At 30.7% G+C, this 23,655-nt stretch overlaps 5 protein-coding genes across 5 annotated transcripts; all 5 read right to left on the reverse strand.

Annotated features, from left to right (window-relative positions):
* Positions 1 to 3,341: 3,341 nt before the first annotated feature.
* On the reverse strand, positions 3,342 to 6,117 carry LOC149481700 (ejaculatory bulb-specific protein 3-like). The gene is made up of 3 exons (XM_089704612.1): positions 6,041 to 6,117; positions 5,539 to 5,725; positions 3,342 to 3,636 (listed from the first exon to the last, which is right to left on the reverse strand). The coding sequence occupies exons 2-3, from the start codon at positions 5,717 to 5,719 to the stop codon at positions 3,452 to 3,454; spliced, it is 366 nt and encodes a 121-aa protein (XP_089560738.1). The 5' UTR covers positions 5,720 to 5,725; positions 6,041 to 6,117; the 3' UTR covers positions 3,342 to 3,451.
* A 1,541-nt stretch (positions 6,118 to 7,658) lies between these two features.
* Positions 7,659 to 8,311, reverse strand: LOC149481701 (ejaculatory bulb-specific protein 3-like). The gene is made up of 2 exons (XM_089704655.1): positions 8,118 to 8,311; positions 7,659 to 7,843 (listed from the first exon to the last, which is right to left on the reverse strand). The coding sequence occupies exons 1-2, from the start codon at positions 8,302 to 8,304 to the stop codon at positions 7,659 to 7,661; spliced, it is 372 nt and encodes a 123-aa protein (XP_089560781.1). The 5' UTR covers positions 8,305 to 8,311.
* Positions 8,312 to 9,092: 781 nt separating this feature from the next.
* On the reverse strand, positions 9,093 to 10,475 carry LOC149481702 (putative odorant-binding protein A10). The gene is made up of 3 exons (XM_089704653.1): positions 10,400 to 10,475; positions 9,714 to 9,906; positions 9,093 to 9,363 (listed from the first exon to the last, which is right to left on the reverse strand). The coding sequence occupies exons 2-3, from the start codon at positions 9,898 to 9,900 to the stop codon at positions 9,179 to 9,181; spliced, it is 372 nt and encodes a 123-aa protein (XP_089560779.1). The 5' UTR covers positions 9,901 to 9,906; positions 10,400 to 10,475; the 3' UTR covers positions 9,093 to 9,178.
* A 611-nt stretch (positions 10,476 to 11,086) lies between these two features.
* LOC149481703 (uncharacterized) lies at positions 11,087 to 22,900 on the reverse strand. The gene is made up of 8 exons (XM_089705304.1): positions 22,890 to 22,900; positions 22,236 to 22,432; positions 21,478 to 21,656; positions 17,869 to 18,021; positions 16,804 to 16,902; positions 16,423 to 16,482; positions 11,632 to 11,818; positions 11,087 to 11,348 (listed from the first exon to the last, which is right to left on the reverse strand). Exons 2-8 carry the CDS (start codon positions 22,417 to 22,419, stop codon positions 11,164 to 11,166), a joined length of 1,047 nt encoding a protein of 348 aa, XP_089561430.1. The 5' UTR covers positions 22,420 to 22,432; positions 22,890 to 22,900; the 3' UTR covers positions 11,087 to 11,163.
* Positions 19,675 to 20,562, reverse strand: LOC149481704 (ejaculatory bulb-specific protein 3-like). Its single transcript, XM_089704654.1, has 3 exons — positions 20,540 to 20,562; positions 20,187 to 20,377; positions 19,675 to 19,911 (listed from the first exon to the last, which is right to left on the reverse strand). The coding sequence occupies exons 2-3, from the start codon at positions 20,365 to 20,367 to the stop codon at positions 19,727 to 19,729; spliced, it is 366 nt and encodes a 121-aa protein (XP_089560780.1). The 5' UTR covers positions 20,368 to 20,377; positions 20,540 to 20,562; the 3' UTR covers positions 19,675 to 19,726.
* Positions 22,901 to 23,655: the final 755 nt, after the last annotated feature.

The raw sequence follows: 23,655 nt of genomic DNA on the forward strand, positions 1-23,655 counted from the left end.
GAAAAAAGGATGCAATCGAATTAAGGAACTCCGTCTTTTTAAAACTTCGAGGACTTTCTTTTACAATCAGTTAGTTTACTTAGTATCTCGACCCAGAATCCAAGGCCAATATAATTAGGTACTTAGGTGTCATGTGTAGACGGAAAATCATTTTATATGTCAGCAGATGTACTCAAATGAACGGATGCAAAATTTACATTGTACGACAAAAGCCATCTAAAATGGTAGGTAACCTATTTTTTTAGTTTTTAAGAAGCTTTACAATATTAAAAAAGAACAAAAAAAATTGTTTTGATCATAATTTATAACAAGTAATCCTTGAAACAAACGATTAGGTATAAGAAACAAAAACCGGCCAAGTGCGAGTCGGGCTCGCGCACAAAGGGTTCCGTAGCAGCAAATATAATAAATTACAGTTAAATCAACCTATCTCAAAAACTATAAGAGATACTTTGATCAAACCAAAAATCGTTGAAAGAGTTAATTAGCATGCATCACCTCTATTTTTTTTAGAATTTTATACCCCGTAGTTATAAAAATAGAGGGGGGGGGACATACTTTTTACGACTTTGAGAGCTGATATCTCAAAAACCGTTCACTTTAAGAAAAATGTTTTTTAGAAAACTTTATATCATTTTAAAAGACCTTTCCATTGATACCCCACACGGGTATGTACATCGAAAAAAAAAATTTCATCCCTCAGTTACATGTATGGGGGGCCCCACCCCCAATTCTTTTTTTTACTATTTAGTGTCATATTTTTGTAGCGGTTCATACAACACATATTCCCATCAAATTTCATCACTGTAGTACTTATAGTTTCCGAGTAAATCGGCTGTGACAGACGGACAGACGGACAGACGGACAGACGGACATGACGAAACTATAAGGGTTCCGTTTTTGCCATTTTGGCTACGGAACCCTAAAAAAAGACGCTGTAGCAACAACAATTACCTAATGCTCACATATTGATCAGTTACCTAGCTAAAAACGCGAATAAAAGAATCCATAATATTTGTGTTTGTTTCGATGTAATGCTTAATATTTCTTTTAAAAAGAAACTTACAAATTAGAAACAGATTTTGAATCACGTCTTTTACGTGTTATCGAAAAATAATTTCAGATTTTAAAATGTTAGTAGTTACGGATCTTTTATGTACTATTTTAGGCCTGCTAAGAAATTAGGTAAATTAGTAGGTAATTGTTATTGGATGTTTTTAAGTTTCGTTTTGTTGTTAATATTTTTTTCTATGAATAAAAGTTATGAAAACTCTTCAATATATCTATATATACCTCCGTTCTACACACGTTCTACATAATAATTATATAAAGCTTTTATAAAAAGGAATGACACGTTAATCACAAGGTGTAATATGCTCAAAACCAAGCTCAAAACATTCTTAAAATTGTGAAAATGTTATAATTACAAGCCAAACGTTTATTTATTAAATACTAGACTTCCGCCCGCGGCTTCGCCCGCGTTTTCAAAGGAAAACCCGCATAGTTCCCGTTCCCGTGGGATTTCCGGGATAAAAACTATCCTATGTGTTAATCCAAGTTACCCTCTATATGTGTGCTAAATTTCATTGTTATCAGTTCAGTAGTATTTGCGTGAAAGAGTAACAAACACACACACACAAAGTTATTGTGGGTTATCCATAAGAGATAGACATATACCACCGCGGACTTTTCTGTAGACCTTTTCAATGTGTATATACTTAGTACATTATTTTGATAAAACTAGTAGGGTTCAGCCTGCGTTTGCAATGTAAGCGGAAAAAATGTAATTTTTTACGACATCACATTAGAAACCTCAAAAATAACAGTACTTCTCCACTATTTGATGGATATTATTATACATATAAACCTTCCTCTTGAATCACTCTATCTATTAAAAAAAACCGCATCAAAATCCGTTCCGTAGTTTCAAAGATTTAAGCGTACAAAGGGACATAGGGAAATAGGGACAGGGAAAACGACTTTGTTTTATACTATGTAGTGATGAAGTAAGATATTTCGAGTATTTATTTCATTTAAATGAACCGTAAACAAAATTAAGCCGCTGACTATTGGCTATCATTTGATTAGGAATAAACACGTTCGAATTTTAAAAGAACGCGCCAAATGCGATATTTTTTTTAAATGTATTTTTCGTTTGAGATTATGTCAGGTTCATTTAAATTTTTCATTGCGAGTAGACGTACCTATTGACGGTAAACTTCCATTTGCCCTCACAAATGGCTGAAAAGAAATTGCTGAATGTTATCAAGATAAAACCTGCGGTAAAGAAAACAAAGTAAACAGGAGCGTGTGAATTTGTGGATTTTTGCAATCGCACTTTAATCAGGATTCACAAGGTAAATATTACTTTTCTCACTCTAATCAAGTGAAATTGGTAAAGTCCAAGTAAAATACATAGAATTCGGTTTTCTCGTGTTCGTGCCAAAAATGTTGAAAAATAAGTTTAAGATATTGGACGGATAAATTTATAATAAATTTAAATTATCCATTTTGATATTTATCTTTTAAAAAAAAGTACTTTATTTGTATTCTTTAAGCAAAAACCTTATTTAATTTGCTCAAAAAGTCACGAATATTTCTATCAAGTGGATTTACCCTACTGCGTGTAGAATACTTAACTATGTACTATATTAAAAAAAATTGGTTGTCTGTAAAGTCGGTTTACTGACGATAGTTGAACGTGACAACGTCCGATTGTGCTTCTTTGTCGCTCGTTCGCGCTCTCGCTTGCACTTCAAGCCTTACATGGAACGCCTCAGAGCGAGGTAACGCCGCATGAGTCATGTTTTTTCGTGCGTGCAGCCGGCTCTATCGGATTATAAGACGTTGTCACGTCAAAATTTATAATGTTACATTTACACTAGTTGTCTCAATTATTTATAGTACGTATATTGCTTCAAGAAGATCGACTGGAAACCGATTTCAAGCTTTCTGAATTTAAATTAGTTTATCTAACAGCTAAAATTATAGGAATTGTTTCAAATAAGCTACCAGAGAGATTATCACCATATCTTTGGCCATGATTCTTCCAATAATCGAGTAAATATTGATTTTACAACCATACATAAATTAAATATTTTTATTGTAAGCACACATGTGTAGTACCTACCTATGTTAACTGTAAGTATATGAATTTTTTGTGTATCTGGTAACCCAACATCTAGGCTCATTTTGTTTATAATGCAGAAAAATTAACCTAAATGGCGGTAGAATAAAATAAGTAGAGAAGATTTAAAAAAATTACGAAAACTAGGTACATCACTCGGCGGACACATCCTACAAGTAGTATGAACAGGTATGAATGGCTAAAAAAACATAACTATGATATTATCGCACTTTATTAAAATTCACGGGTGAATCTAATAATTCTCAGAACAAAGAAAAACAGTTGTCATAATATTATTGTATCATCTATAAATCGTATAATGATCTAAAACTTGGCAATAGCCTGTTCCAAAGGCTGAATGTATTTTCCCTCTGAGTCGTATTTCTGGAGGAAGTATGCGAATTCCTCGGGCAGTTTCACTTTGCCCTCTTCAAGGAATCTCTTGAAGATGTGCTTTTGGGCTTCAGTACATTTCGAACATGACGTTTCGAATGCGTCTCTGAGGTCCTCTGAAAATAGAGAATATATCGTACTTATAATTTACTTTTGTTTATTTAATTTACGTAACTTGCTTTGTTTAAGAAATATTTTTTTTAAGTGTAGAGCGCTTAACTATATAGCTGATAATATAATGTTTTTTTTCGGAATGTTTAAATTTATTACATATTGGTAGCACTAAATTCACGATTCATGTTTTATTCTTTGAGTATTATTTGTAATAGACTTTTCCATAAAAACAACATACAATTCGCCAAGCTTTCGAAAAAGTTAATATTGTTGGTACTATGTACCTACTTATGAATAAAAGGAATATTCTCTTCTTATATTATAAAACACGAAGACTTTGAATGTTTTATTTTAAACTTTTAAGCGGTAGAACAATTTTGATGCATTTTTGTAAGGTATACATATAATAGATCTTAATTTACTTGTATAGATACCTATGCAACTTATAAAAGCAAAAAAAGAGAAAATAAATAGAAATCGCACCATTCTAAATTCCATACGAACGAAGACAGTAAGCAGGTATATGCATAGATACTATTTACGAGATTATAAATCAAATCTCCTACTAAAAATAATGCATGAATTCAAATGTTGTAATATCAAATAATATGTACTTTGCCATACTAAACCAATTTTTAAAAGTAAAAGGCGTCGTACTTCTGCGTCTCTGCGAATATAATATTATTAATTGAACGAGATCGAGATTATCGAGAGATTAAATTAATAATAATGTTAAGTTAGCCATTAGAAATGAAAAACAAATAATATGCTAGATACCTACAAGCAAAATTAATCTGTACAATTGTCATTTGTCACCACCACATTAACTTAGTTAAATATCTAATAACAATAAGTAATTAAATTAGTAGAAGTAATAGTGTGAAATTTTTTTCCCGTAAATAATTATTTTGTCTCGCTAGGTAATCCACGATAGATTGTTTTATAAAATAGCATAAAAAAAGTAATCATATTATACAATATTCGTTATATAGGTAGACTAGCTTTCCGCCCACGGCTTCGCCCGCGTTTTCAAAGAAAAACCTGCGTATCTCCGGTTCCCGTGGGATTTCCGGGATAAAACGTAGCCTTTGTGTTAATTTAAGTTACCCTCTATATGTGTGCTAAATTTCATTGAAATCGGTCTAGTAGTTTATACGTGAAACCCATACATACATACATAATTACAAACCTTTCCTCTTTATAATATTATTAGTATAGATACATCGGGTTAGCATCGCCTTAATGTTAATTATTTATAATTTTCAAGGTTATCTTTTGTTTGAACCTTCCCTGACCTATACGTGTGTAAACAATGCAAGCTATATGATACTTGAGCCAATTATACTTAAAATATTTAAACAAATGCTGATATCTCAAAATATTTAGATAATAAGACAAAGTAATTATATTTTTTATGGCTATATTCCTATGTAAATAATGAAACATATTTTTACAAACTTTATTAGGTAACCAGTTAATGATCTAAGGTAACCAGTATCTATACATCTAATTAAACGTATTCATTAACTCTATGAATTCTTACAACTTGTATGATTTTCACTACCTGGCTTGGAAAAAATGTAGACAATGGTACATTTTACATTTATATAAATTCATAAACATTCCTATTGATGGCAATAACTCTTTTTATTTCCAACAAAATGTTTTGTTATAGTTACTAATTTTCATGAAAAAAATAATGATTTATACAAATAAATTGTTTAGTAAAAATACTCTAGCTAAATAATAACTGATTTAAATTCTCATTGAAAATATTATAGTAAAAATAATGGTTGACCTAAGAAACTTGGCCGTAATAGGTACCGAGTTCGTTTCACCTAATAGCCAACATTGATCTTAAAACTAGACCATACATTTCATGCCTAATACAAAAATGTACTTACTTTTAAAGTCAGCAGCAGCCACGTTACACTCTACCTTATCGTTGAAACAGTTGATGAATTCTCTGAGATTGTTCACATCGTTCACCAGACCTTCAATGTCGATATCATCATTCTCAGTGCTGTAAGTCTCACTGGAGACCAGCATAGCCACCGAAGCAAAGAGTACGATGTACTTGAACATGTTTATCTAAAAGAAAGCAGTTATCAATAGCAACTCTAGAGATACACTGACTGAAACAGGAGCAATCAATCTCTAATGTAGGTACCCCTTTATTGACACTAGATAATGTAGAAGTACAATGTCCAACACAAATAATAAACATAGTCGAATTAGGAACTTTTCTAACGTTCTTCAAACAACCAATATTTTAATCTAGGTATATTTTGTTAGATTAGTTCCCAGACGCGTAAAAAGTTTATATGTAGTTACAACCCTAGGAAAACTTAAAGTTTAACAAAATACGTTAATCAAAATCTCTATAAAAATATAAAAGTTACTTACCACTCAGGTAAGTCTGATCAAAATCAAAAATGCAAAATAAATGTTTTCATGAGCTTGCAAACCTGTGTTTATATATATATTTCCCAGGGTACAGACAAGGTTGATGTAAATCAAACAGACACGTATTTACTAAAAGTATAGGGCCCCAAATTATATTGAGGCCACATTCATGCAGTACTAAAAAATATATTAATCCCCCGCCCCGGAATCACAGACACAATAGAAAATCTATTGTGTCGCGGTCGGATCTGGCCGCTCGGTGGTTGAGATGTTAAAACAGTTGGGCCCTACTTAGCTTAAAACCATTACTGTAATCTAAAAATCTATATTCAATCGTGGTTTATTATTCCTATTGAAGATTCTCTTTCGATACTTTTAAAATCATTATTCGCATATATGGTGAACGTGATTGTAATTTTAACAAAATCACGCTTCATCTGCAGACACATCTATTTTTAACTTCTGGGAAATACTGACGGTTTGAAAATGTAGGTTTTGTCGTTTTTCTCGCACATAATAAAAAAGTTAAAGCTTAAAGCTTTTAAACAAATTATAAAAGGGTAGTAGAATCTTTTTGTATAATTATTTATTTAATAAACATAAATTAATTATCCGTATAACAACGTATAACCTTAACCAACGTATAACATTGTATACGTAGTATATTATTATTAGTCTGTGGTATAACGTATAGAAAAATATAAATAAATTATCTAGGTACTTTACATGCATTTAAATTTTAAGCGCATTGTCCCACGATATGATAAAAAATTGCTTCTTTAACTTTATAACATGTCATTGAACTTGGGCAAGCAATAATATCTATGTTTAAAAAAATATTAATTGAATGAAATCACTAAAATTCAATCCCATTTATAAAATAAAGCTTTTCATTACAATATTATGTACGTGTGAGTACCCTACTCTCATATGCATTATTATCCGATATATAAAACACATTAGTCCGTCCGTTTATTCTGGCCTATCCCAAATCTACGGTAGTATACGTTACGTTCATACGCCGATATTATCTACTATATGTATATAAAAATAAGTCGGGTTTTCCTTCCTGACGCTATAACTCCAGAACGCACGAACCGATTTACACGGTTTTGCATTCGTTTGAAAGGTCTCGGGCTCCGTGAGGTTTATAGCAAAGAAAAAGTGTCTCTGGTGGCGAAACGGAGTTCGCCGGGTTTGCTAGTCTATCATAAAATTGAAATACTTTAACTGACAGACTCTGTTTCAAAAATGTACTAATAATAAATGTACGGTATCATCAAATTTGTTGTTCTACATATTTGCTAATGGATTTAACCAGGTTCTAAGAGTTTTTATGTGATAACTCTTGGATAAAGTAACAAATAGCTATTTGATTTTTGTATCTGCGTAGTTAAAATTTACTAAGAGTGGAACAAAACGATAATAAGGAAGCATGTTTGGTCGTAAAAAAATGATTTCTAGAAAGCAATTTTAATGTGTATTTAGACTAGAGAATCTGCGAAGAATATGCTTAGTTACTTTTCCAAAAAGGTTAGTTATTAAAACAATTAAAACTACATTACTTTTCAACAGATTCGTTTATTAAAACAAAACAAAATAAAGCACTAATGCAAAACTAATATCCCTTAATTTGCGCCAATAATTTATCCATGTATATGCCCTTAGGATCGAACTTCTTGACAAATTCTTCATATTGAGCAGGCATCAATACGCGAAGACCGCTAAGGAACGTATTGGCCAAATGCTTTTGCTTTGGATTACATCTCTTGCAACTTGTACGGATCGAATCTGGTATGATTACTGTAAAATACATGTAAAATTGTTTTATTTGTATTAATAAGATAATAAAGAAAAATAGGCGATCTTCAGCCGCTAGTAAACATAAGTATCTTGTTTATCAATAATGAATAAATGTCGAAACAGAAGGCTACAAAGCATTGTATAAAAAAATCAATTTAACTCTGTAATCATTGAAGCAATCATCATGAATATTAGAATGTATTGTTTCTTTGTAGTAGTAAGTAGGCTCTTAAAGTTGTATTGTTTCTTTTCACGAATTCAAGAAAATACTTACGCAAATAGCTAGCTGCAATCGCGTCACACGGCTTCTTTCCCAGGAAGCAATCGAGATACGCCTCAGCTCGTTTATGATCCTTCATCAAGCTTACCATATCCAGATCGTCGTCAGCTGTTGTGTAGAATGAAGTGTCCACGGCAAATGAAACGCCCACCAAAACACATAGGACAAGCAGGGATTTCATTTTGATATGTCTGCAAAAATAGTAAATTAAGATATGATTCCCTGAAGGAAATTATAAGGATACAATAACCGCAGTTAATATATTCCCGTATGTTATGATTAGTTAAATTCCGACCAATTCCTGGTTTCGGTTAGTATTATAGGCAATAATATTTTCTTTTTATTGCTTGAAGGCTAAGGAATCTGTTGTATTTTACTCGTTAATTAAATTAATGTGAATAAAGAACAAAAGATAAATTAAAGAAACATTCATAAAATACTGTTGGGAGTATGTACTATTAAAAAATATATAAGTAACTCACCTGTTAACTATAACCGTGTATAGTGTCTAACAAACAAACACGTTCCTCCTTATATTGGATGACAAACACTTAATTATAATTATATATTATGCAATGTTAATTAGGTAAATTAGAAACGAATTAAAAGCAATTATTAATGTGACGATACTAATATTTAAGTCCATTATGGTTAACTAATTCATACCTTATGAAATTAGGTATTACATATTTGATTTTACTTTAGAAAATGTCTCACTCTTTTCAAGTCAACGGTTTTCTTCGTTGACTTCAACAGAGTTATATCACATCCCGATAGAATAATGGGAAATATAGAAAATAAAATACATATATGTGCCTACAGTTTAATTCGAGTTATAGAGTTATAGAAAATCTATTTAAAAATCAACGATCTTATTCTGAATGGTTACAAAGCCTTCTTCATACGTGTCACTTAAATTTACAGGCACTTACATAGGTTTATCCGAACAAGGCGGAATAAAAAGGCTAATATTTTATGGATTATTTTTTATTAGATAAAACATAGTAGCTGGTTGAATTTGAAACAGTTTATACAAATCAATCATATCACATCCGTCAATGACCTTTAACATTTTCCAAAAGGGTGTCCAAGTATTTTCCTTCAGGATCAAATTTCTTGGCGAAGCTATCATATTCTTTGGGCATCTTGGTACGCAATGCATTCAGGAAAATGTTTGCCGAATGTTTTTGAGTCGAATCACATTTTGCGCATGCTGTTTTAATAACTTCCGGAACTAAAGCTGAAATAAAATAAAAAACCATAGTGATTATACAATAATGATTATATTCATAAATTCATTCGATCGCTTTTTTGTACTTTCCGTTGTACCTACTGCTGAAGAAAATCTATTTGCATAATTAAGTAATAGAAAAAATAAAAAAAATCACATAAAAAGTAAAAACTTCCCAACGTCCCTGCGGAACAATTAATGTCGTTACCTATCATGTTATAGCTATCTTGTCCTGCGAATTTGCTGGTGTTTTACGAGTAGCCCTGTATATCACTGTATAAATGGGTACTATTTATACAGTGATATCATAATATGTAATAGTATATAAGTAAGTATATAGTATATAAGTAGATACTTACCTAAAAAGTCAGCATGCAGCTTCGAACAAGGTTGTACATCTAACAAACAGTCCATGACTTCCTGCATTTTCTTCGGATCATCGACCACGGCCTCCATGTTGATCTGGTCGGTGACTCTTTTGTACTTATCTTCTTCGGCCGTAGCTGTAGCGGCGATAAGAGCACACACAAGTACAAAGGTCTTCATTTTTACCTAAAAGCCAAATGTTTGGACATTCTTTATTATCAACTTCATTTTGAGGCTAATGATTAAACATCATCTTATTAGGTATGTTTAATCTGAGTAAGTGTAGGAAATGGTCTGAACCCTCATAGCAGGCCCGTGTCCCTGCAGTGGGAGCGTATATGGGCTGATGATTTCGATAATAGGAAAAACAAACTTTAGTACAGAAAACATTAGTATACAATCCCTACACCACCACAACGTCAAATATAAAAACTAGAAATTCAAACAACTTAGATTAATTTTCCGACTATTACATTTTTGTTGCAATAATTTAATATGGTTTTTGATATGAAATTAAAATTAGATATTAAAGAAAATATTGCATTAGAAATATCGCTAATACCACCTAATACTATGAGTATGCTATATTTTGCGGCACATTAGGAAAAAAAATTGAAATTTATTATTAAGTACTCCCCAAGTGATCAAGGTGTTAATTATGTGCTCAAAGGCTACTTACTTAGTTCTTGGACAAAACCAGTATAAGCACTAGATATCGAGAAATATACACGATCCTTTTTATATTCAGACACACACACATACTCAGGAATATTCTAAATGATTCCTATACAAACATCTATTAATCCAATCGATCCCATCAAGTTATAATTAATAAAAAGTCTTATAAAAACTGTGAATCAAAAAATTCAACATCATCATTCAACTTCATTTTCAAGTACCTAATGCTTACTAGCAAAATATGACTTTTTATCAAAGCAGGATCTAACAAAATGTCTATTAATCAATTGAATTTTAATAATATTTCAGTTGCAGAGTGCATACAATAAAAATTGCTAGATTAAGTAGAGAATAATTGACATGTAAAGCCTTTAAAGGTTAAGGTGAAACAAATATGTGTACAAGTGAAGGTATTATATTAAAATATAATTCAAATTCCTTTTCCTTCCTTCCTTGTGTGGATTTTTTGACGATGTATCGTGCAGCTATTGATCAGCTTGCTGATTAGCTCACCCCCCACCCTTTTAAGGACTTTTGATATGATCATCTAGACATGTCAAGGAAAAAGTGTAGCGATTTCCAAACCACAAGATTTATTTCCGCTAATTTAACTAATTTACTCGGAACTAATTTTAAGATCGGATTACACATAATTATATTTAGAATTTTATTTAATCAAACACCAGTATATTGTTTAATATTTTTATTAGATAAATATTTATCTCTAGAGTCTATAGTTGCTGTAAATCAATCATTCCAAGTCTTTTAATATCCTTTAACAATTTCCAAAAAGGTGTCCATGTATTTTCCTTCAGGATCAAACTTCTTGACGAAGTTATCATATTCCGTGGGCATTTTCTTGCGTAAGCCAGTCAAGAAGGTGTTGGCCAAATGTTTTTGAGCTGGGTTACATTTTACGCACGCCGTTTCTATAGAATCGGGAATTATGGCTGGAGGAAAGACGATATCATTTTAATGAGGTATTATTTTTACAGATATTATTTCTAAACATGGAAACACATAAGTACACATATTTTTTGAACATCTTAGAATACAATACTATTTATCACTCGATTAATAACTTTAGGTAAGCCTTAGTACTTTTAGGCGAATTCACAATAAGAATACAAAATAGTATTTCATGAGTTAAACTTTCCTTCAATTTACTGGTAACATTTTAATCTAGAAAATTTTAATTTCAGAGAATAATACATTGTATTCAAAATGACGTACCCAAATAGCTAGCCGGCACCTCATCACAAAGTTGTCTTTCCAAGAAGCAGTCGACGAATTCCTGTAGTTTCTTCGGATCTTCAACCACGGCGTTCATGTCCAAATAGTCATTTGCTGTTCTATAGTATTCAATTTTCTGGGCCATCGAAGCGCCAAAAAGAGCACACAGAAGTGTAACGGTCTTCATTTTTTACTAAAAAAATGAAAACAATAAAATAAAAACTGAGGAATAAATTAGCCAAAAAAGTACATTCGTGTTTCTATAAAATAATATGTCCGGGCTAAACTAAATAAATAAATAAATAAACTACTTTTATCCATTTTTTATACAAATTTAATACAGAGATAGCTTGAAATCTGAGGAAGGACATAGGATAGGTTTTATCCCGAAAATTTCACGGGAACGAGAACTACGCGGGTTTTTCTTTGACTACGCGTGCGAAGCGGCTGACGGAAAGCTTGTTATATACGTAAACTAGTCAATAATTTCAATTCGTTCAATTTTATTTCAATCGAAACAGTTATTTTTTATCAATGGTAAATTACTTACGTCTATGTCAACACAAGTATAAACACTGGATATCGGGATATATTCGCGATCCTTTTTATATATTACATTTGAGTAGACACACACATATCTAATAAACTCGAGAAAATTAAAAGTAATTCCTATGCAAACGTTTAGTACCAATTACTAGCTATAAATTGGATGGATCCTATCACATTATGATTGTTAAATAGCATCATAAAACTCTGATTAAAAAATAAACATCATCAAAATGGTCAAGCCGTACCTGCTCAATGATTTAAAATGGTAGAAATTACCTACGGAACACAAAATATGAAATTAATAATTTTTACAATTACCAATTCTTCACACTTACATAGATATCACGTAAAGTATATATTTCGTAACTTGATCCAAACTGGAGACCCAACAAACCAAAAAGCATGAAAATGGATGTTAGATGATTAATTGCTCTCAGGATGATATATTATAATATTAAAATAATGCAATACTATTTATATAAAAAAGCTAATATTTAAGTTCAACAAAAAACTTTTGTTTAAAACCTGTGTAATTTATTTTATTACACGACACATACGACGTTATATTATGTAATAAACTGTAAAGATAAGTGCAATAATTCGTATGGTAACTAGTTAGTATCTCTATAGGAAATAGGTGTATACTATATACCTATTAGATACAGTTATATTAGTGGAAAATTCTATCGCAATTTTAGATTTTTAGATTAAAAACGAAAATATTGATTCCACACATTTTATAAGTTGTATCAGATGTCTGTTTCAATCTTAATTTATAATCAACAGAGTTCTAATTACATATTATGTTATTATACTAGGCCATAATAATACACAATTAAGGGCCGATTTTTCAATGCTTGTATAAAACTTATCCGTCCAATAAAGTATTACACGATAATATTAAAATTTCACGTAAACTGGGGTATTTAGAATACGTTTTTAAAATGGTACTAGTTTTATATATTATTCGACGAATAAGTTTTATCCAAGCATTGAATAATCGGCCCTAAAATTATTAATGAAACGAAATCTTAGGGACATAGCCTATTAACAATTAAAATTTACCGCAACAGCATTTTATAGAAAAAACAAAACGTGATGTCTCTATAATGTCCGAATAACAAAAAAAAAAATATAGATTTTAAATTGAATCAATAAAAATGTTATACAGGATTCAATTACGCGGAGAAATTTTATTGTTCTTGTTGTATCTTCCCTGGTATAAGAGAATTTGATGATTCAATAATTAATTATTATCCGACAGTGCTGCTTGTATAGAATTATTTATTAAATTCTTATTAGAGCGATAATTTGTTACAGAATTTTATTCATTTTCATGAATATATATATTATTTCTAATATATTATATTTAATACGTAGGTTCTGTTACAATCTCTTTGAGTTATGAATACAAATTAACAAGATAAATATGTTTGCAAAATACTTACCTCAAAAATAACGTAACTTTATTAATAACCTATGTGTAATATTTCACAAAAAACGGATATATTGAACCTATTGAGAAAACTGACAATACTGAAAAATAATTTTGACTCAAAATATTATATGGGCAACTATTTAATTAGAAGGATATACATACATAAATAATGGTGCATAACCTACCACAATGTAAAGTCTATATGCTTAAATGTGTAAGGCAGCAAAAATTGCAGATGTATGCTAATTTTAACTCGTCTATATAGGAATAGGATCCGGGTTCGTATTTCTGTCAGTTTTATAGAGAGAATAGCTTTATGGGTATGACCGCGAAAAATTGTCCCGTTACATTCATGACATCATAACAAACGTTACATACATGACTGAATGTTACTTACATGACCATTATAAAGCTTAGTACATATAACAGTTATCTTTTCTTCCTAGCATTAAAAAATTAACGTCGACACTCACACGACAGGAAATATGGAGATATAGGTAGGTAAAACCAATTCATATCATAAAATAATGAATTAAAACAAAAAGATGCATAAATCAAAATTGTATTGAAAAAAATTGATATTTTTTCCGCTTTTTATTCCTTTCTGCATTTTTCGTTTACAGTTATTTATATTTCTCGGGATTTTGAACTTGTAACTTCTCTCGATATTTTTTTTTGCTTTTCGGCATTCGTCAACGCCATCTGTAATTTGATTTTCTCATTTGAAAAAATTATTAATAAAAAAAAATTAAAAAAAACCCGACTGACACTGCAAATTCATAACACGCAGTCGGAGGCTACACGGCTACAAAATATTACTGGCCTCTACCCATTCTTTACATCTTATATAGCCTCCGACTGCGTGTTATGAATTTGCAGTGTCAGTTTTTTATTGTTTTTATTAATTATTTTATTTTATTCCTTTTTTTGTACAATCAGGTAAAACATATTAAGCTAATGGAAAACTATAGATAAAGATCAATCCAATGATATCTTGCACATCAAAATGCGATCAGCCGTTTAGATTTGAAAATATTATCGTCCTTTTTTCGCGCAATTTTTTAATAGACCTATGTGTTCTAAGCCTAACAATATGTCATGACTGTAACGTAACACATTTCGTTACACATCGTTACAATCATGACAAAAAATGCGGGCGACATAACCTTAAATTAAAATTACTACTAGATTGTGAATGCTAAGAACCACGAAGTAGTCTGATTCTTTAGTTTTATAGTAAACCTACGTAAAGATTTATAATAATAAGACAGAATATATATACTTACCTCGCAATCAAACACTTTAAATACCCTTTTTTCGAGCGACAAATCTCACATCAACACAAAACACCATTTCTCTCAAAGAAAAAATGGCTGCTTTTGTTTTTTAAATGTTGCCAGCATGCCAAATAGTGTTGCCACTCAAGAAAATAAGAGAAGGATTCTGATAATTCTTATAGTATGGCAGTTAGAGACGTTACATACGTGACGTTACACACGTATAAAAAAAGTGGACAGTTTTTAAAATAATAATAAAAAATCGATTAAGGCCTTGTGCATTAAAAGATTTTTATGTACATGTTGAATAAGAACCGAATAACTTAAATTTTTCATAAAAATGCTAGTCAGTCATACCATTTCGTAGGGGTTATCAGTTTTTGTCACAAGGGTGTTAGGTGGACAAATATTTTTTATATGGACATAAAAGTGGAGCCAGTAAAAAAAATATAAAATAAAATATTTCTGCAAGAGATAGATTGAGTTTTATGAAATAATCTAAAAGAACACAAGCATACCTTTTATTACATATCTATTCAAAAAACGTTGATGCCATATGAGAAATAAAATGGGAACATTGAAAAAACAATCCATGTACAATTTTTCGCGGTTATACCCTTATATAGTTTTATTTTATATTTTTATTTTATTTATTATTTCCATTGAATAATTATGTAGTCATATTATGTAATGCTAAAATCGGTAGAGCCCTTCTCAATTGATGTTCGTACTTCGTACCCTCCGTATACTACCTACTGCTACATTACGGTTCCATTTCATTTAAAATGGTTGTAAGTAAGAAAAATATAAATTCTACCATACTTAATATATTTTTATAGTTATTTTTTTTGTATAAGATTTAATTGTTTTGGTTCGATTTTGTTGTAAAATTTTTTCGTATAAATTATTATAGCGAGCAATAATAATATAATAATTTTGACCAAAGTCTGATTTAACACCATCATAAAACAATAATATGTTAATGCTAATATTTTTATCAAAATTTCTCACTTATATAATTCTGTTGTTGTTATTAAAATTATGGATATAAAACACTGTTATGATCTAATGGGGATTATTTACTTTTATAGTTGATAAGTTGTTAATTTAACAATTGAAGAAAAATTACGTAGTTTTACTTTAAAATGCTTTTGTAGGAAAGTATACGAAGTGAAAACTATTTATTTGAAGTATTTCATAACGTATTTATTAATCAAAATCAAAGCCTTTCGCACTACATACTACATCATGGACAAAATTTAAAGAATCAGTTTATCGTTAGATATGAAAAAATTATGACCGCAGCAATGTGTAAACAGAGTACGATGTTTGTAAAATCTGAAAAACAAAGAAAGTGTTATTAAATTGCATATAAATATAATGACTCATCATTATAATCAATAGCATAGGCTTCATACGCACGGATGTGGTTCGTATTTATAAAACTTAATAAAAATGTTCACAAATATTACTGAACGTGTAAAATAATAAACGTAAATTCATTTATAAATTCGTATTACTACTTACTGAAACAAATAGATCCATATCAAATATCTTTATATTGAAGGCTACGATCTCCAATGGTCTCTGAAAATCATTATAGCATAGTTACAACAAAGCAGTGTAAAAATATAAAATTATTTATCTTATCAAATAAGCGAAAATTTTTCGGTCTACGTGCTTAACTATTCATAGTTACTTAACTTTTGATATGATAAATACTTTAATTTTTGTTTGTAAAATTGTAGTTTTGTAAATCCAGTGCACTTTTTCTGTTTAATAAGCTAAGCATTAAGGTTTTAAATATATGAAAAACCCGCAGTGACTGTTTCATACAATTAAAAAAGTTGAGTACATACCTACAGCTTTTTAATGCAATGAATCTATTGATAACGTAACCGAAAATACCTGTGATCTGGCGATCATAATCTGCACTACTTTGCGTATTTTTGTTTCGTATATATCATCCCAGCCAGCACAATATATTAATGTCGCGGTTTCTAAAGACTACAAATCAATTCATGAAATTTTAATTAATATGTACATATGTTATTTTATTTTCTAACTAATAGTAGTTTAAAGTATATAAAGTATAAAGTGCTGTTCCATTATAACAATTGAACGTAAAATAAATACAATTGCAATCAAAGAATAAGTGAAACATAATTAGCTAAATATACATATTAACTACAGTTAATAATATCAATGTCCAACAATTATTATGGATGAATAAATTTGTATTACCGTTTCCTTCAATTTGGCTGAATAAAGGCATGGTAAAAATATGTGAATGACCGATCCTATTACAAATATTATATATTTCAAATCAAAGCCACCACCCTAAAACATTCAAGAACGTTTAGATTTTTGCATAGCTATTCACTGCTTGAAATAATAATGATCAAATGTTTAGTTACAGTAGTGAGAGTGTACATGCAATTGCAAAGTTGTATCATAGTAGCAATCAGAATCAATCCCAACCAAATATTAAACGTGTCCTGTATCAAATTCACCAATCTAAAACAAATATTCAGATACACAATTTATTAAAATTTTATTTTTATAAGGTAACTATGAAATTTATTTAATTTATGAAGACGCTACCAACCTGAAAAGTCTATTCTGTTCGGCAATAACTTGCCTTATATTTCCGTAAATATTATCTTTCGACATATGAGCATCTTCAAACATTTTGCAGTAAATTTTCATTTTCAAACATGCGTGATTAACGGACAACCCAAAGAAACCATCATAGCCAATAAAGCTGAATACATACGTTGAAGCAGCGTATAACATATAGGCGAACATTATTTCGTAATATGGACTTTTGAATCTATCTTCAGAACTTCCATATGGAGTCCGAATATCATGTATCATAAACCTTTGGGGCTCAGATGTGAATAAATAACTGTATGTAGTTTTTATCCCAGCCATTATAGGAAAAATTAATACAACAGATAAAACTGTTATTACCCAGCCTCGTTCACTGTATACTAAACTATTTCTAATGCTCAAATCAATTATCTGTTGATAAGACGCAGGCAAATTGTTATATAAAGCATAATCTCGGTCTATTTCGTTTATTATTTGTAGAGCCAATTCTTCTTTATAGTTTTGACATATTACCTGAAAATTTAGTTAATAATTAATAAAAATTCACATTTAAAGCTTTTTAATTAGTAAAATAGATATCATTACGGATTACCTTAAAATATATAGCAAGAAACGGTCCGATCAAATTGGTTTGTTGAATAATATTATTAATATCGAAGTCAATACAATATCGATATGTATCGTAAAATGCAAGCGCACATATAGGTAAAACCGATAAAATAACTAAACCTAAAATACAAACAAATCATTATAACATTAACTCTTAAAAAATGTAATAAGGAAGATATTGCAAAGAGACTCACAAAAGATAAAGATGCGTCTTTTAAAATACTTAGGATTCGGATACGAAAGAGATGCCGCCATTGCAAAAGCTGTATATTTATAAGTTTCTTTAAAGCTTGTATACTTTCTCTCATCTCCTGAAAGGTATTTAAGAAAATACTGAAGCATCACCTTAACATAAACAACTGCAATACTTACATAAATCTATACGTGCATTCAAAAACCAGTAGATATTAAATTAACTTTTGAATGTATCAAATTTAAATATTATAACATAATATAATAAAGAAAATATTATACGTGTGCAGTTGTTATAAAAAGAATTTTCCATTTCAAAGCTGATCGAATCCGAACCATCCATGATTGCGTTCGCGTATCGCGTATATCGCGGTATCCTCCAAGTGCAGTTAAAGTACTCAGACTACCGAGTACTTTGTGTAGTTTTTCAATAATAAAGAAAACTGTGCAAAGTGCAAATATACAGTATGTTTCATTTTCGGTTCAAAATTATATCTGTGATTGATGTACCTACTACTACTTACTACCATTAAAGATTTTTAATTTTAAATATACTAGATGGTACACATAAAAAGGCAATAGACGGAAAATTTTCATTTTATTGAAAAATTTCCACTGTCATTCAGCAATAAAATATTATTTCTATATTTATATCGATAGTATCAGATAATATTCATAAATCAAATAACTTTAATAACTTTGCGAGGGAGTAAATATTAATTCATTTTTATATTTATATCGACAAGTAATTAATTCAAGATAGAAAAAAAATATAACCATTATATTTAAACACACGTTTGGATCACCCTATAAAATCATTACGAAATGGATTAAATATGAATCAAAGACTCTATCTATCGAAATTAAAAGAGAGTCCATGAATTAATTCCTTAATGTCTTTAAACAGGTGAAATTAAAAAATGAAAGATCAATTGCCTGCATTAAATTAACTTAACTAGAGGCTTTTATTACGTACTTTTACCCTGCAGCAAACTACAATTAACATTAATCAAAGGGACATTTTTCATTAAATTATCCCATTCATATTATCACATTATAAATTTACTGGAATGAAATGATCCTTAAATGAATAGCCAAGCTTTGTCATATTATAATATTCACACGAAAAGTAACCATAATTATAATATCTTAATATATATAAATCTCGTGTCACAATGTTTGTCCTCAATGGACTCCTAAACCACTTAACCGATTATAACAAAATTCGCACACCATGTGCAGTTCGATCCAACTTGAGAGATAGGATAGTTTTAACTTTTAACATGTAGGTACCACGGGCGAAGCCGGGGCGGACGTATATTATAATCTATGGATGATTATGGTTGTAGAAATTAAAAAAGTAAATTTATTTTTAATAAAAATTTATTAAGTTCAAAATTGTTCATGCTTACAATGTTTAGTAAGAGCCAACAATCTTTTGAAGAGCAGGTATGTAGTGGTTGCTGGGATCGTATTTCTTCTGGAACAAACTATAATACTTAGGGTATCTAGTTCTTAGGTTCCACAGGAATCTGCTCCAGAGATGTTTTTGGAGGCTGCTGCATCTCTTGCATGACGTCCTCAAAGAATCTGCTAAGATATCTGTAAAATTCATAATTATTATAAGTATTACAAGCGTAATCAATTAGTTACTTAGCTTTCTTTCATAAGGTTTCTTTCACTACACGTATCAACAAATAATAATAAAATATTTTTCAATGTTGATTGACTTTTTCCGTCTTCCGGTATTGGAAGAAATGAGTTAAATAAATGGTAACAGACAAGAAATATCATACGATCTACCAACAAATTCGGCTCTTGAGTTACAAGTGTTGACACGAACTCTACATCTTTATAAATATAGACGGTCTACTTACTTTTGTAGCTCTGTGCGAGAGGGGAGCAGGGAGCGCGACTCAAATAGCAGTCCATGTAGCCCTTAACAATAGCCGGGTCCTTCATCAACTTATCAATGTTCAAATGATCATTGCCAGTTTTGTAGAAGGCAATACCCATGCTCAATGCGACCGTAGCCGAAAGAACGATTAGGACTTTCATTTTTAAGTTTCTGTAAGTGGAAATGTGTGTCAATCAGTTGTTCCAAAATAATTAATATCTGTTGTTATAGAACTGCCTTACTTAGGAATTATAAAAATTACATTATAAAGTTTTAATAGTAAATATTTATTTTAAAACAATAAGATTAAATAGAAAATTTTTGTTAACTTACCAAATGTTAGCCCGTATTGAAACTATACGGATTTCGGATAAGCCATAGCCTTTAAATACTTCTCTATATCGTTATTGGTAATGTGTTATTCAATCAAAGTGGATTCTAATGACTATTGTTATAAAATTGTCACTTAAGATAATTATATTTTTGATTCCTTCGTTTAATAAATTGATTGATATGGATTATCACTATTTTTCCATTCAAAAAATATTTCTACAGTCTAAAGTCTACAGTATTAGTAACTATTTAGAAATATGTTCTATTACGACCAATATGACTATGTAGAGTCTTATTAAGCAGGAATAGAATAGCCCAAAAAATACAGTAAATCCTAAGACTTTCGAGTCATACCTAAAATTTTACAGCTCCAGTAAAAAAATATTAGGTATTTCTAAAAGCTCCTAAAAGTTCGCCTTTTTTTATAAATCCACTAGCTTACCGCCCGCGGCTTCGCCCGCTTTGTCCAAAACCTAACAAATTATATACTAAAACCTTTCTCTTGAATCACTCGTTCTGTTAAAAAAAGCATCAAAATCCGTTGCATAGTTTTAAAGATTTAAGCATACATAGGGACAGAGAAAGCGACTTTTATTCTATGTAGTGATGATACAATTACCAACTCATATTGATAAATTTCATGATATTATACTGGTAAAACTTCAGATTTGATTCAATAATTTAATACATATACAAAACGTTACGTTCATGGATGCTCATGTTTGTGATGGATATAATATTATGCAGCTCCAGTTGTGTAAAATTAATCTCCTGTTTAAAATATTACAGCCATTCTCATGTTTAGAAACATAGTTTTTATAACATATAAAACAAAATATATTAATTAATGCCTAAGATTAATACAATATTAAAGGAAAAATACCTTTATATTTTTATATTTTATTGAACAAACCATTGTTTTTTTACAGTTATTGAACTTCAGATAATGCTTTCAAAAGCGGACTGAAGTAAATTCCTTTTGGGTCGTATTTGTTTTTAAATGCTTCCATTTCTTGAGGCACCGTTTTTTGAACTCCTACAATAAATTTCATAAAATTTTTCTTCTGTACTGTTGTACATTTTAAACAGGCTGTTTTAACCGCATCTTCGAGATTATCTGTTGGTAATTAAATAGTGTTAGTGAATACAGATAAAAAATAAATAGATAATATTTAAAATGCATGTTTTACTGTTAATATGTTATTTTATTTAATTAATACCCTATTTGCTGCGGTATCGCAATAATTCACTTTAAAATAATAAAATAAATACTTAAATAAATATTTCAGGACAATTTTCACACACGGCACGATCTGATCCCATACTAAAGTTTTCGCTTGTGTTATGGAAACCAGATGGCTGATAAACATACATATTATTTAATTTTAAATAAATACTTATACCTATAGATAATTAACACCTAGACATAGAGCAAACATCTATGTTCATCACACAAATATTTGCCCCGGGTGGGAATCGAACCCACGACCTCTGGCCTGGAAGGCAGGGTCACTACCAACGGAACAGAGTGGAGTTTAGTCGGTAGGACCCTGCACTCAGCAGGGTGAGTCCGACATAACCCAGGGCTCTTCCCCCGAGAGCTCTCCACTATAAAAAAAAAGGGTCACTACCAACCAAGCCAACCGGTCAGTCGTAATAAAATGATAGTATATACTGATATAATATATATACGAACCTTTATAGCTTTGAGAGACTGTAGTACATGGGTTTCTATCAAGGAAGCAGTCGATGAAGGCCTGCAGCTCCACTGGGTTGTTCACCACTTTATCCACCTCAATCTGATCATCAGCTGTATGGTAGTACACTTCTTCTGTAGTTACGTAGACAACCAAAATGGCTATCATTATGAGGAACTTCATTTTGACGCTTTTCCTTGAAATCAAACCCAATATAATAAAAATTTAAAACTAATATGTACCTAGTATAAAAAATATTGTTGTTTTAAAAGAGCAGTGGTGGCTCAGTGGTGAGACCTCGGACTTCGAATCGATAAGTCCGGGGTTCGAGACCGGGCGAGCGCGCAGGAAATAAATTGATTTTTCAATTTATCTGCGCATGTTGTAAATCACCACTGCTCGAACGGTGAAGGAAAACATCGTGAGGAAACTGACATGTCGAAGAATCAAAAGTTCGACGATATGTGTCATCCGCCAACCCGCACTTGGCCAGCGTGGTGGATTATGGCCTGTCCCCTAGTCAAGTGGTTTTCTGTTAGCGTAGCGTTCAATAGAATAGACTACGAATGTATGAGATTGACGTAAGCTGTAGATAAATTAGGTATTTCAAATATTGAATTTTAATGTATTAAAAATATCGATTTATATCTTACCAATTGTTTATGAATCGACGTAGTATGCAAAAGATTCACTTAAAGTAATATTTTGCGTTTATATATATCAGTCCTAAAACAATTACGATCTTAATTATTACCTATATACTAAATATTGCAATTACTTTAATTATTTAAATTAGGGATGTAACGATACATGATTTTGCCGATACGATACCGATACCGATATTTGTAGTAATGTATCGGCGATACCGATACCGATACCGATATCGATGGCTTGGTAGAAAAATAAATAGTGAATTATGCATAAAAAGTTACCAACATTTAACAGAGACAACTGTTAATCGTATTCTTTTAAATAAAAATGCCAAATCAAAAAACAACAAAACCATTTATTTTAGTATTATTATTTTACGAAGTCAGTTAAACTTTAAGTAATAGCTACACATACAATAATTAGTACCTAATAAAAGTTTACATTGGTAGAGTTTTTTCAGAAAACAAAGTGCGCACGCGCGGGCGGCCTCCCGCATCGTTCATTGGGCGCGGATTTTTGAATTATTTGATAGCAAAAAAATTGGTTGTTTGTAAAGTAGGTTTACGATCGAGATATTTACTTGATAACATAATGCAGTGGCAGCGCTCGAGATGAAACGGGAGATCGGTCCGTCTCTCTCTCGTTATACCTGCGATCGCGCTCGTGAGGTTTTGGTGTGACACAAGTTTATCAACATGTCACCCGACTAAAACGATTTTAAAAACGTTATCACGTTAAAAATTAAAAAAATTCAAAATTATTTATTTC

This window comes from Colias philodice, chromosome 16, assembly GCF_061535455.1.
Source record: "Colias philodice isolate Cphi_HAF_F1 chromosome 16, ilColPhil1 Martin Lab GWU primary, whole genome shotgun sequence".
NCBI classification, from domain to species: domain Eukaryota; kingdom Metazoa; phylum Arthropoda; class Insecta; order Lepidoptera; family Pieridae; genus Colias; species Colias philodice.

Excerpts from the sequence above, each read along its gene's own strand:
- LOC149481704 (XM_089704654.1), bottom strand. The coding sequence starts at position 20,367 with ATGAAAGTCCTAATCGTTCTTTCGGCTACGGTCGCATTGAGCATGGGT. Across the intron at positions 19,912-20,186 it reads TCTCGCACAGAGCTACAAAA|ATATCTTAGCAGATTCTTTG; the intron begins GTAAGTAGACCG and ends TGAATTTTACAG.
- LOC149481701 (XM_089704655.1), bottom strand. The coding sequence starts at position 8,304 with ATGAAATCCCTGCTTGTCCTATGTGTTTTGGTGGGCGTTTCATTTGCC. Across the intron at positions 7,844-8,117 it reads GATTGCAGCTAGCTATTTGC|TAATCATACCAGATTCGATC; the intron begins GTAAGTATTTTC and ends TGTATTTTACAG.
- LOC149481700 (XM_089704612.1), bottom strand. The coding sequence starts at position 5,719 with ATGTTCAAGTACATCGTACTCTTTGCTTCGGTGGCTATGCTGGTCTCC. Across the intron at positions 3,637-5,538 it reads GGCTGCTGCTGACTTTAAAA|AGGACCTCAGAGACGCATTC; the intron begins GTAAGTACATTT and ends CTCTATTTTCAG.
- LOC149481703 (XM_089705304.1), bottom strand. The coding sequence starts at position 22,419 with ATGAAGTTCCTCATAATGATAGCCATTTTGGTTGTCTACGTAACTACA. Across the intron at positions 21,657-22,235 it reads AGTCTCTCAAAGCTATAAAG|ATAATCTCGAAGATGCGGTT; the intron begins GTTCGTATATAT and ends AATTACCAACAG. Across the intron at positions 16,483-16,803 it reads TTATGATCGCCAGATCACAG|AGACCATTGGAGATCGTAGC; the intron begins GTATTTTCGGTT and ends AATGATTTTCAG.
- LOC149481702 (XM_089704653.1), bottom strand. The coding sequence starts at position 9,900 with ATGAAGACCTTTGTACTTGTGTGTGCTCTTATCGCCGCTACAGCTACG. Across the intron at positions 9,364-9,713 it reads GCTGCATGCTGACTTTTTAG|CTTTAGTTCCGGAAGTTATT; the intron begins GTAAGTATCTAC and ends ATTTTATTTCAG.